This window comes from Brachypodium distachyon, chromosome 3, assembly GCF_000005505.3.
Source record: "Brachypodium distachyon strain Bd21 chromosome 3, Brachypodium_distachyon_v3.0, whole genome shotgun sequence".
Lineage (NCBI taxonomy): Eukaryota > Viridiplantae > Streptophyta > Magnoliopsida > Poales > Poaceae > Brachypodium > Brachypodium distachyon.
The window spans coordinates 48,606,817-48,620,264 of record NC_016133.3 but is presented as its reverse complement, the minus strand read 5'-3'; the positions used below and the strand labels follow the sequence as shown (position 1 = coordinate 48,620,264).

At 44.3% G+C, this 13,448-nt stretch overlaps 1 protein-coding gene across 4 annotated transcripts; it reads left to right on the top strand.

Annotated features, from left to right (window-relative positions):
* Positions 1 to 3,349: 3,349 nt before the first annotated feature.
* LOC100844489 lies at positions 3,350 to 8,385 on the top strand. 4 transcript variants are annotated; one of them, XM_010237304.3, is made up of 5 exons: positions 3,350 to 3,580; positions 4,723 to 4,801; positions 5,896 to 6,481; positions 6,997 to 7,811; positions 8,022 to 8,385. In XM_010237304.3, the coding sequence occupies exons 3-5, from the start codon at positions 5,918 to 5,920 to the stop codon at positions 8,128 to 8,130; spliced, it is 1,488 nt and encodes a 495-aa protein (XP_010235606.1). In that variant the 5' UTR covers positions 3,350 to 3,580; positions 4,723 to 4,801; positions 5,896 to 5,917; the 3' UTR covers positions 8,131 to 8,385. The 4 variants fall into 4 exon arrangements, with proteins under 4 accessions (XP_010235606.1, XP_010235604.1, XP_014755451.1 ...); XM_010237302.3 differs by having other exon boundaries at positions 5,889 to 6,481; XM_014899965.2 differs by lacking the exon at positions 3,350 to 3,580 and adding an exon at positions 4,099 to 4,284.
* Positions 8,386 to 13,448: the final 5,063 nt, after the last annotated feature.

Genomic DNA, 13,448 nt, shown 5'->3' with positions numbered 1-13,448 from the left:
TTCACGACAGCTGCAGGACACCCCAATCTGCGAGCATGACACCAAGACCACCCTGGCCAGCCCCCCACCAATACGCCTAAGAAGGAAGGCCAATCTGGAAGCAGATCAAGCCCCGGTCGGCAAGTAGAGGAATTGCCCGGACTGAATTGGGAAGGATGCATCATCTAGGGAACCGACAGCGACGAATATCGCGCCCTGAAGTCCAACGCCCAGAGCAGAGGATCAACACCGGCTTCACGCTACCACCAAGCCTCGCTGCCAAGAACAGAGAGGCTGCCATCTCACGCCACGACACTCGAACTATCACAGGCTACCAAAGCAGTGCCTCCAAGGAGGGTACGACACCAAGGTGTCGCCACCGCTGCCTGGTTCGGAGCTGTGGCAAACCGAACCAAGGGTTTCCCCTGGAGCCTGAGGATGGAGAAGGAATGGTAAGGGGGGCCACGACCACGCCTCCAAGGAGATAACGGTGCCCGCAGGCGTCGCCGTCGTCGGCACCGAACGCTGCCGGGCAGGGATTTCGCGACCCAGAGACCCCCATCGAGGATACAAGGTGTGACGGAGACAGGGAAGCGGCAGCCCGCTGGAAATCTCCACCGCTGCTGGGAAGCGAGAACCACACCGTCGTTGACGAGGCTAAGGAGGCGCCTGCAGATCTCAACTCAAAGCGGAGCACCGGCCAGAGCAGTAGGGACATCGCCACCAGGCGCGACCAACCGCAAGCCGCGCACACCTTCACGTCGTCGTCAACAGGAGGAGCAGAGGTGCCAGCCCCACGGGAGGAGGAGGAGCAGCTCTAGCCCGAGCGGAAGGAGGAAGAGGCACCAACCCCCGCGGGAGAAGAATCAGCAGCGCCTAGCCCCAGCAGACGGAGGGGCAGGGGAGTTCACGCCGCCGCCGCCGGCCGCCGGTGAGGGGAGAGGAGAGGGTGGCGGCGCTAGGGTTAGGGGGTGGGAGTCGCCCCGTAAGTCGCCACAGGAAACTCATGAGACGCAGGGTGGGAGTAAAACGGTTCAACATTACATTAACCCCTCTCCCTCTCACGACAATGAAATGAGGGGCAGAGGCGAGCGTTAATTGTAATTTTTTGTTTTTACTAAGGGTAGCTTATCGTTTTCATCTAAAAAAAAGCTTATCCTTTTCACGAACAAGAAATACACTATATTTCTTGCGCAAGGCACATGAACCTTTTCTAACAACAGCATTAATTTTACATCTTCTCATATACTGTGTAGGTGACATATATGTCATTAATATGTGTACTTTTGTTGTACAAGAGTACATTGCATCTCTGAAGCAATGCATGTAATACCTACATGTACTGTTAACATCTTATCAAGTGAGCAAAACTTAGCGTCCATTTAGTAGCTACGACTAGTACTACACTGCACGCATGTTTAAGGCATTGCATTTGCATTACACATTACTCCATCTCACACAAAAGAAGTTGCCGAATTGAAATACAGAAACTTCTTATAAAAATATTTTCTCCTCCAAACATCCAAGAGAGAAAAAAAAATGTTACTCCTACTCCTTTCATTCGTAAATCGATACTGTTAACATTATTTTTTGTATATACTGCTGTTAAGAAAATATTGTTAAAAAGAATTGATCGTAGGCTTTCTAAGAGGTCAATGTATTTACCAACGGGGGGTTTAGAATTTTCCTTTGCTCGTTATAGCAAAATTCTGGACTATTTTTAATTGGTTGAAAATTTGATTTACTCCTGCTTCAGATATTACTATTTTCTCTTCTAGAAAAGCTTTCGTTGGTAGCGTTCAATAAATTCTGGGTCCGTAGAGGTGGTTTAGAATTTAGAGTACTTAAATGCGGGAGAGCTGTCCTCTCCTGTGGCTTTGGTATCGCCATTGAATTGCTTCTCTCATTTGACTTCACTGTATCATTTGCAATTACACCCTCCGCATAATATGTAATCACACATAAACATTTCGCTGTGCCTAAAGTGACTTAGTTGCAAAGAAAAAACAATCATAGCGGGGCTTATATTCTGTCAATGCAAAATGTGCTGTAAAAAAATGTCAATGCAAAATGCTATTGGGTGGACAATCACTTATTAACTATGTCATGGACATAAAAGTAGAGTAAATCTAATATCTGTCATGTCATCCTAAACCCAAATATGTACTTTGTCGTATTTTAAATGGTAGTATGTATTTACGTAAACACTGAGAGATACTTCCATATGAGATATATTTGAGATGGACTATGGGCTGTTTGCTCCTCATTTGATGCTTAGTGTATGTGATTCTTCGCCTATACTCTGTACCAACTAGGTCGATCAATTTACCTTTCCTATTGCTGATGCACCGCTCGCCGAATCGCCTATCTTGCCATGCATCCGAGAATGCTCTTGTACAGCCTTGTTCGCTCCAACACCTGCTCCAGCAACTCATCAAATGTTGCAATCGCCTAGTCAACGGCTATGTTGTATTCATTGTATCACAAAAATTCAAATCCAAGTTAATTGACCCTAGACTTGAGTAATATAACTATTAATATAAATATAGTGTTAATAGTGATAATGTGAGCCCATTTGCATCCCAATCTTAATTACTCGTTAGCTAGTACTGTTCACATGTGAATCGATTTCTTTCTGTTTCTTGTCGTGGTGGGAGGGGACTAGTGAACCCCTCTCAAACCCTACACAACGGTCGAAAAAGATTTGCCATTTTCTTGTCAGGTTTAAAATTTATATGAAAATAGTGCCTAGGCAGTTGTCAAGTGCTTTTACACGGCGCTCAAATTTGAGCTGTTAGATCTCTATCCAACGAATCTCCACACAATATCCTCACCTCACCAAAAAAATCATATGGGTCAAATCTCAAAAGGAAAGAAACACACTCAAGAACTTATTATTAGCAATTCTCATGTAAGAAGGGAATGCGTTTACTTCATTCCAAGTTCCAACCCTCAGAAAAAATGGCCAGTAGACAATGCAAACCTCGTGTAGTTTTACAGCAATGTAAACGTGAGGCCAAAGGGGGTAAGCCTTGCGTCCATATTGCAGCAAGGCAATTTTTTTAGTAGTACTAGAAAACAAAATGCACCTTTTCCTTGGTGTGGATTGCAGAGTTTTCTCCATCAATTTGCTCAAGAAAAAGACAATTCAGTCACCCCAAGATTGTAAGATTGGCCTGCAGGACGTCATTTTGTTTTAAAGAAACCCTGCTTAATATAACAATATTCAACAGGCACACATCACCGGACCGACCATTTCTTTTTGACAAACTTTTTAGAATTTTCCCAGAAACTTGTACTTTAAGCTACCCAAGGACATGTTCCACAAATTGAGGGGCCGATCTGTAAATACAACTAGAGAGAGAGAGATAGGCATCGAAATTCAATGCACAGCTCTGCTTCTCATACCTTTTTATTAAAGAGTCCATCCTTCCGTTTGGAATTGTTTTTCCAATTCCCAATTCTCTCGTTCGTTGGGCTCCCTGCGATCCAATCCCTCGTTCCATCCTCGTCGGGTTCTCTCGCAGCCCGCTCGTCTCCCCCGGCGGCGCTTCTTTCGGTTTTGAGAGTAGAAAGGAAAGAAGAGAGTCCCGAAACGAAGGTGAGTTCTTGATCCTTGTCTCTGATCCCCCCATCATTTCTTCGCCCTTTATCGCTTTTTCCCGTCCTTGGTTTGCATGATTGTTTCGCTGGGTTCATTCATGTGAGTTCTTGGTGTTGTTGATTTCGAAGAATTTTGTTTCCTCTGCTTCCTCGCCATGACCCGGCCGTTTTGTTCTTCCAAGTTCTGCTAACAAGATTACTACTAATCTGGGCTAGCGTAGAGTAGAACTAGGAAGCAAAATAGTTCTAATCTCCACGGGATCGAAGGCACAACTTATTGAGATTTTGCTGCAACATCTCCCCAAGTTTTTTTTTCTCTTCTCTTCAGTTGCTAGCATTTACTCCGTATTTTTCTTGCTGTTGTGTTCTTCTTCAATGCTCTGCTCGCCTGTACTATAGTTACTGCGGTGGGGGCATACTTACCTATCGACAGGACATCTGCTGCATGCAGTTAAGTCCATTAAAAAAATTGAAAATGAAAGCTTCTTTTCTTCGGCCAGTTTCTTGGGCCCGTTTGTTACGGAGGAATCGAGACACGAATCTCCTCCCCGGTACGCTACTCCTACCTGTTTAGGTTCTGTGCGTATTGCGTTCCTGCCGTATTTGCGGTGAGTGTTCTTGCCGTTTTCTATATAGCGGGAGAAAGAGAGAGACTTCTTGCTGTTCTTCACGAGCTTGTGACAACAAGTCCCCATTGATTTGGTATATCTTCTGTTCTTCTTCTCCTCCTCATGCTGTTTTATCTGTTAATGTGGCAACAAGTTCAAATCTTTCAAGTTTTTAGGTTGTACTCCGTACTAGATCCGATTGTACGGTTGTAGCACCTTGTCTGGGTGAGTAGCATATCGAGGACACTCGGTGGGTGCAGACTGGGTCTGAATTTTGATGCTTATGTTGCACGTTTCTTCAGTTTCTTTGTATGCGTTTCTGTTTCTTTTTTTTTCTTTTTTGCGGTTTGTACTGGCCCATGCAAATAATGTGAAGCCGGTGTGGTGCCTGGACAGTTTGCAGGACTTTGTTGCGTCGAGAACATCTAGTTTGCACGAAAGTGCAGCATGACTTTTTGGCCAATAAACAGTGGGAGGAACAAGACATGCTGAATCGCTGATATAAACTTCTACCCCTCTGCCTTCCTTGCAGGAGATACACAACTCTGCTTTTCGCAGATCGGTGGCTCGGTGATGGCTAGGCCGTGTTAGGCTGCAGATCATGAAGCTAGGTAACTGCTATTTCAGTTGCACCTGTTACTGTCTTTTATAAATTTGATGCAAATCACCGTGTGACTGTGTGGAAGTTTACATCATTAAGAAGAAACAGACTTTCTTGTTTGAGAAAGCAGAGCGAAAGAAAGTTGTGCGTGCGTGTGTAGATGCGTGGTTTGGGCTTGGATGCAGTATATGATGGATTTTACTCTCCAATGACCAAAATCTCTTTGATCAATGATGGCAGAATACTCTTTGTTCTTTTCAGACTGGCCGTAGTCAAATGCTACCCATAGATAGAGAACTAAAGTAGTCAACTGCCATTTGGAAGTTGAGGCGTATGCCTGCTTAATGGTCAGAACATGTATGACCAGCAAGTGGGTTTGGATGCAAACAAGTATCGATGATGCATTACATAACCTATTTTTTTGGAAATTAAAAGTAATCCTAAGAAATAGCTCTATCTGAAATAAATAAATGAAATATATGTTTTTTCAGCACCTTGTGGGCACTGATGGTGATATGAAATATATATGTTCAGGTTGCAATCAGCCTCATTTGCAGCTCTACCTGTCTAAATTGACCTTGCTTCCAATCATCTATGAGCATCAGCATCTTGATCATGCTATGTGGGATGCTGAATTCTCATGGTGGACCACCAGCCATACACTCATATTGGTTCCACCAGCCACTTTGTTGAAACTGTAGAAAGAAGTGCCTCTATCAGGGTTGTCATGCCTTTAGGACAATGGTAGTTCGGAGTCACAACAAAAATTTGAATGCTTGTACTTGATTAAAGGTACGCAGCAACCAAAATGAAAAAGAAGCAAAACTGCAAAAGATATTCATCAGGTTCAGTTTACACGTCATTCTGTAGGAATGGGCCAAAAGATCTTGTATCATGAAATCATCATTAGTTGGTTGTGTATCAATTATATATCATACGATAGCTTGACTATTGATAGAGACATCATGTTGGTACTGCAATACAAACATGACATCTGTTGAGAATATATTGATCTGTTATCTTCTGATAGTCTTGATGTACTTGTACTAACACGAGATACAACAACTACATGATATATAATATTTCTTGTGAACTAGTTTGTAGGAGTGAGCATTTTGCAAAGAAAATGGTTGAGGACAAAAATCCAGCACAAGATATGGTAGACATAACTGGACATGTAGTGCATGAGAGTGCTTCTTATGACAAGGATGTGGTGGAGATAAAATTGCCAGACAGTGATATTTCTTCTGATTATTGTGGTAATTTTGTCAAGGATGTCTGCATTGATGATGGACAACCTCCTCCTCGGAAGATTTCAGAAGGAAAAGTAGCAGATGAAAAGCCGTCTCCAAATTTTGATTATCAAAAGATACATGCAAATGGTGATCCAAGATATGGTGTAGCAGATTACGCGACAAAATCTGCCCATGAAGTAAAACCAGAAATAGTTCTACCTGTTGGCTTTGCTCCTGATAGTAACAACGAGAAACAATATTCGTCTAGAGAAGAGTATGATCTTGAAGGAAGGAGCAAGCTCACTAACATTGCTGGTGATCTCAGTGAGAAGAAAATAAGTTTGGAAGAATTACTTAGACTTGAAAGTGCAGAAGAATCCCAGCAAAAAGGCGCAGTAAGCTCTGAGAACAGTCAAAACCATATGCCCTCTCTTCATGGAGAAGCAGTTGGACAGGTAGACCTGCTCACAAGTACTTCAAATTGTTATTTTCATCATCATTACCATCATAGAATGTATGCATTCGCAATACAAAGAAAAATCATCAACCTAAATTCAGCGGTATCCTTCAGGAGAAAAAAGAAGTCCAGTTTTTATCCTTGAGTTATGGCAAAAGTTCACATTACAACATTTAACTGTAAAATTGTTTGAAATGCAACCTTGAACGGTTGGAAAAATCTAGTATTCACCTTCAAGTGGTTTCCCAAGTGGGTTTGATTGATGTTGCATGCTATGTTGCTTCCATGTCATCAGATTCCATTTTTATCCGTTTCTATTATTTTTTTAGTAACTTTTGTGAAAGTTCTAATTCGAATGGAACAGTTTATTTTAGATTGCAAACAAAGAGATAATAAGATTTAAAATGCATGTACATGCTTTAGGATGGTAAATCTTTTTACTCAAACTTTACGATGTTAATATTTGTTAGACAGATTATTAATTAAAGACGGACTGTTCTGCAATTGTTTCAGGTTTCCTTAAATGATTGTTATGGAATTGAAGCTATTGCATCGGAAACCAGTGAGCTTGTTAATAATAATGTATATAGTAATGAGGATGCCGGTGATTTCCTGGCAACAACGTCCATAGAACGTGATGCAGCTGCATCATTCGATGCGCGAGGACCGAACCAAGTTGATCACTATAATCCTTTTGTTGGTCATGGGTCACCAGAGGGTACATGTCAACCTGAGTGCTCTACATCAGCGGACATAGATGCTGCTTCCACTGGACCCATCTGCACTGCTGAAAAGACTGATGAAGTGAAAACAGATGAACCCAGGATCGATGCCCTGAGTTCGAGCATCACAGAAAGCAAATCATCAGAGAAGAGCAATGATCAGGATGAAAGTATTGCAATTGTGCATGAGGCAATAACTGGTGAGGTGGATGAAACAGCAGTAGCTACAACATCATCAACTAACAATTTAGATCCCAATGCTGCAAACGGGGACAATAATAAGAAACTGGAGAATGATGATATCACTCCTGTACATGATTCCACCCAAAGTGATGAAGGAAGTTGCCTGGACACGATGAACCATGACGTGGTTAGTAAGAGTTCTATGCAGACAGAAAAAGATAATCTGGGTGAACAAATGGTAACTAATAGTCCAAAAGTAACATCTGAAATTGGACATGGCTATCCACCCTTTGAGCCAGGCTTGTTCGGGCCTAGTATTATGTCAGCTCCGGTGTCAAACTCTGGTCATATTGCTTATTCTGGCAACATCTCTATTCGGTCGGATAGTAGCACAACTAGCACCCGGTCGTTCGCATTTCCAGTGTAAGTATCTGTGCTTTGAGTATTCAGTGTTCTCAGATTTATTTCATTAAATTGTATTTTTGGAGAGAAAAGTATTCTGGTTAAGTTTCATTTATCTGTTCACCTGCAAGGCTGCAACATCAGTAATGAACACCTGGCTGATCTTCTGAACACCTACCTGCTGATCTTCTCGTAATTATACTGATCTGTCATGAATACTTTCCTAAACAGACTGCAGAGGGATGGGATCAGCAGCCCGGTGAGGATGGCAAAAGGAGAGCGGCGGCGCATCAGGCGGCGGCGCAGCTGGAGGAAGGGTCTTCTCTGCTGTAAATTCTGAGGGTGCATATTTTTCCTTCCACCATATCCTGCTTCCTTTTACCAATGATGTTGCAGGTTAAGTTAAGTTGATGGCTTGTTGGATTTATCAGTGGCTTGTAATTTTTATTATTGGGTGAGTAGAGAAGTGAAGAGGTATATATAGTTGTAGCGCCGCAATCATGTTTTGGAACTCGGTGCTATGCGAGTTGCCGCAAAAATTAAATTTATTGGTTTTGGTTGTTTGAAAGTTGTTGCTTGATTCTGATTCCAAAGACATCAGACGTGTCTATGTACAGAAGCACAGGGTACAGTGAGTACTTTCAACATTCACTGAAATAAGTTTGCACGAACACATGGTCACAGCGCGTCCGGATCGAGAAGCGGGTGCGACAAGGGGTATACCTCTTTGACCCCTTCTTCGGGGCTCTAATTGGAGACAGGGGTCAAGAACCAAACGACTTTGGTTCGACCACTCTGGTGGGTCGTGGACCTGCCAAATTATTTACAAGATTACAACTGTTTTCTATATCTCTATATTATATGTCGGATGAAAAAAAATCCCTGGCGTAGATTAGGCATTTTGCAATAAATAAAATAAAATAGGCCCACAAGTCAGGACTATGACCCATCTTCTTAGGAGGACCACAGGATGCTTCGTGATCAGGGCAGGAGGACCACAGGATGCTTCATATTTTTTTCTGGACCGGAGGGTGGAGGCTGGCGCGCTGGACTTCTATGGCTGGAACCTTGACATTGAGTCTTTTGACCTGGTAAGTTTTCATGGAGCCTGGTGTCTGGTGCTAGCAACCGGCGGCGATCGGGGACGGGAAGGCGTTCCGTCCTCCGATCCCTCGTGACCCCAACCTTCGATCGAACCCGGGTAAGGCCTAAGGGGACGCAGGCCCGGTCCAATCCCGGCTACTATTGACAACTGGGTCTGGGCCAGCGCGCGCGCTTGTGAAGCCGAAAACTTGATTTAGTCCCACACGGCTGCCGGGAGCGTGGATGACCAGCTTAAAAGGGACGCTCCGGCCGATGGTATCGCCGGGCTTGGGCAGCGCGGGCCTGTAACTCCAGCTTGGGAGGGCAAAAGAGTTGGTAAGCGAAAGGGATCGGAACATAAATCATGTCTCCTGTCCTGGGTAGGTGCTGATTGTGCCCCTATAAAAGCCAAAGCCAAATAGTCTCCAGCCCTCACAAAGCCTGGCCTGCAAGTTTAGAGAAGAACGAGAGAGAGTGGATGCCCCTATGATGTATGTGTTGTTGCAGCAGCCTTGGTTCCCCTATGTGTGAGACATTGCCCTATTGAGAGGAGACATTTGCCCCCTATATACTGGCCGTCAAATTGCCTTGGAGGAGAGAGATGATTGTTTCATATGCAGATGAGAGACATTGCCCTCCTATGATGTTGTTGTGTAGAGAGATGACATGTAGTAACATGCCGAGATGAGAGACATTGCCCCCCTATGATGTGTTGATGTGTCTAGGAAAGAGCCTATGATGTATTTAGGAAAGAGAGATGAAATAGTCTCCAGCCCTCACAAAGCCTGGCCTGCAAGTTTAGTGTTGCAGCAGCCTTAGTTCCCCTATGTGTGAGACATTGCCCTATTGAGAGGAGACATTTGCCCCCTATATACTGGCCGTCAAATTGCCTTGGAGGAGAGAGATGATTGGTTCATATGCAGATGAGAGACATTGCCCCCTATGATGTTGTTGTGTAGAGAGATGACATGCAGTAACATGCCGAGATGAGAGACATTGCGCCCCTATGATGTGTTGATGTGTCTAGGAAAAAGCCTATGATGTATCTAGGAAAGAGAGATGAGACATTGCCTCCTATAATAGTTGGAGGAGAGAGGAAACATAATATAATAAGGCAGGCTAAGTGGGGAAGACAATGAAGAAATATAGGCTTTTGGGCTTAACACACGAACCACTCTTACCAACTCTTTTTAATTTCCTTAAAAAATCAATTCTGTTTTGCTATACTTTTTGTATAATTTTAATTTCCTTAAAAAATCAATTCTATTTCGCTATACTTTTTGTATAACAGTATGAAAGTGATGACATTGTTCAAGGACCAAGGTTGCTGCACATATTTATAGGGAAAACGATGTATGTAGTAAATATTTTAGGTACTTCTGGAGAAGTGTGGTTTGTTCTACTTGTATTCCTATTTTCTAGTACAACCTTTTTAACATTATTTAACATGAGATATATAGCATTTCCTGAGTTTGCAAGTTTGCATTTTCTAGTCAAATGCGTGGAGGCTAGATCAAGGGTTTTGTGCAAAACAGAGCTAGGATTCTACAATTGGATAAAGACCATCGATGAAAAAGATTGTTGTTTGCCATTTTGAAAATAATACTCCTTCAATTTTGGATACCAGGTAAACCAATGTGCTGGGACGAAACTTGCTACTGATTGATTGATTTCTGGCCTCACATAAGTCAAATGAGACCAAGTAGTGGCCTAGGACTAGGACTACGACCAAGTAGTGCCGCTTCTTCGCCTCTGTCGCGATCGACCCATGCGCTGAACGTTGTTGTCGCCAACCAGGTTCAGACCGTTGGCTCTTCCCCTAGGGACATTGGGCCGGGGGTTTGTCGCGGGCTGCATGACCCTGTTCCCGTTTTGTCCAAGAACCTAGGTTGGCGGTGACAGGATGAATAGTGTCGTCGTGTTCTAGTTTCTAACGGCTGGACAAACAGATTAAAGAGGAATTAATAAAAAAGACTTGACTGATCTAACTAAAAGAAAACAAATCAAGAGCTTGTTCTGTAGTTTGCTTACAGCTACAGGGACTGAATCTAGACAAAAATACAAGCAAAACACTCAAGATCAAGGGAGAAGCACATATGAGAGAAGGAAAGATTTCACAGAATAATTAAGTAACAACTATATTTTTGTGTTTTTCAGGGTTTTTTACATCACAAGAAAAATCAAGCAGAGAACAAAAGGAACAACTAATTCTGAACAAATAGAGAAAAGTACACTAATTTCTCAACAAAAAAAAGGCTCAATCTGTGGCAAGCATACTCATAGGAAAACAGAGGAAAAGAAACAAATTTGTCTCTCGTTTTGCAGGTACAAATCAGCAGCAACAAAGATTAAGAAAGGGAGAGACTAGAAGACCATTACAGAGAACTCCTGCATGCTTAACGGAAATCAATGGTTTGGCTTGGAGCAGGGACAACAGAGGATGGAGACGAAGGAAGAATTCTTGTTCAGTGCTCCGGTGATCTTGGTGACGGTGTCTCAGCTAGGTTAAGCGAGGGTGCAAATCCATCTCCATCTCCATCGTTTTCCTTTCCTCCCTTCTCTTCTTTTCTTTCCTCTCTTTTTTTCTTTTCCAGCCCCTCTCGATAGAGAAGATAACCTCCCTCTGTACAGAAGTGCCCCCTAAGTCCTGAGATGGTGGCCTGGCTGCAGCATGGCATTGCCATTTTTTTCATTTTCCCCCTGCGGCTTTTCTCCTTTCTCTCCAAGAAGATCCTGAAACTGTCACTTTCTCTCTGCACTTTGATCCCTTAACTTGCTTTTTCTTCTCCTTTTTGTGCAACTCTCACGTGATAAAGTTTCTTCCTAGTAGGTAAGGTCCAAATTGAAGAATTAGTTGCCTTTTCGCACCCTAACTGCAAAAGAAAAACAACAGCCTGTAAAAGTTGTGCAAGAGAGATTTACAAGCTTTTCTTACTAAATTATGGATTAAATGCGCTGATTTCGTCAGATATCTGAACCAAATGCACACGACAAAGCCTGAAAAAAAACTATATATGGCAACCACTTACCCTTGACGTTCTAGCCCCCGGAATTCTCCCTACGCCGTCCGGCCCGGTCCTTTGGGTTACCCACTGCGTGCCAGCTTCGCATTCTCCGAGGTTGGGCGATTGCTTCACGAGCCACGATTCATCGCTGCAGCCGGCTGGGCCATCCCGTTTCCCTGCCGTCCCGGCGGCCGAGGATGCCCATGCCTCTCCCGCTGGCTCTCCCGTGATCCAAATGAACTTCGCCCAGGCTCTTCTCTCCAACCCTCATCCCTTCTTCTTCACCTCCTTCAAGCCCTAACTTCCTCCTTCGCTGCTTCCGCTGTCTTGCACCGGACCACCAAGTGCGCGACTGCCGCGAGCCGCTGCGCTGCCAAAGTTGTTGGGGATTCGGACATAGGCAGTCCTCCTGCTGGCGACGCTCAGGTTTCCCTTCTCCTCCCCCTTCGGTTCAAAAATTGTTATCGTCATCTCACTCTCTCTCGGCCTCATAGAGTTCTAACTCTCCCTCTGTGTCTCATGTCTCGGATTCCCCAGCTGCTTACGACATGTCCGACTACATCCCTCTGGACGCCGCGGCCGAGATCGTCTCCTCGGACTCCTCTCACCACGACTCCGACTCGGACCGCTCCTTTGAGGACAAGTTCATGGTCCACGACGAGTAGGGATGGCACCCGCAGGGTATGGGTACGGGTGGAGCCTTCCCATACCCTTACCCTTTCTTTTTGAGCTTACCCGTTACCTGTACCCGTACCCGTACCCGGCAACGGGTACAACCTTTTCCCGTACCCGTCACCCTTAGGGTAAACGCGTACCCGCAGGTAAAAATACCCATAATAAAATTTGATCAACAACAACACGTTCCTTAGAAAACGGCATCATATTTCTCAAAACCGCAACAGTCTTAGTCATAAACGATACTACATTAGCACATTATAAACAACAACAACACATAAAAAAATGATATATTATTTAAAACGACAACACATAATGCTAAAAGCTGCAACACATTGCGAGTCTCGCTTCTTTGCCAAGATCGCACCCGTTTGCGAGTTTATGGTATGGGTAAACGGGTACATGGGTATGGGTAGTGTATTCCCATACCCGTACCCGCTCTACCCGATGGGCATAAAGTTTTTCCCATTTACGTACCCGCGGGTTAAATTTTTGACCCAAACCCGTAACCTAATGGGGATTTACCCGCCGGGTACGCAGGTAATGGGTACCCATTGCCATCCCTAACGACGATCCCCTCATCTTGGAGGAGCCCGAGGAGCCCCTGCCCGAGGCCGCGTCCGACACTGCGGCCGGCGACGAGGAGGAGGAGGAGTACAAGGAGTACTGCTTGGGGGACAGCGACTCCTCGGACAGGGGCACGGACGACGAGCGCCCGGACTGCATGGATGTGTTCATGCCCTACGTACAACTGGAACACTACAACAACCTTGCCTATGCCTATGTCCACCCTCCTGCCGCCTCTCCTGCCTTTTTCATCCATCGTACCTTGCTATCCAGCCAATTCCACCTTGCTGTGTCCATGCGTCCTTCCACCCAAGGTGCCGCTCTCGTT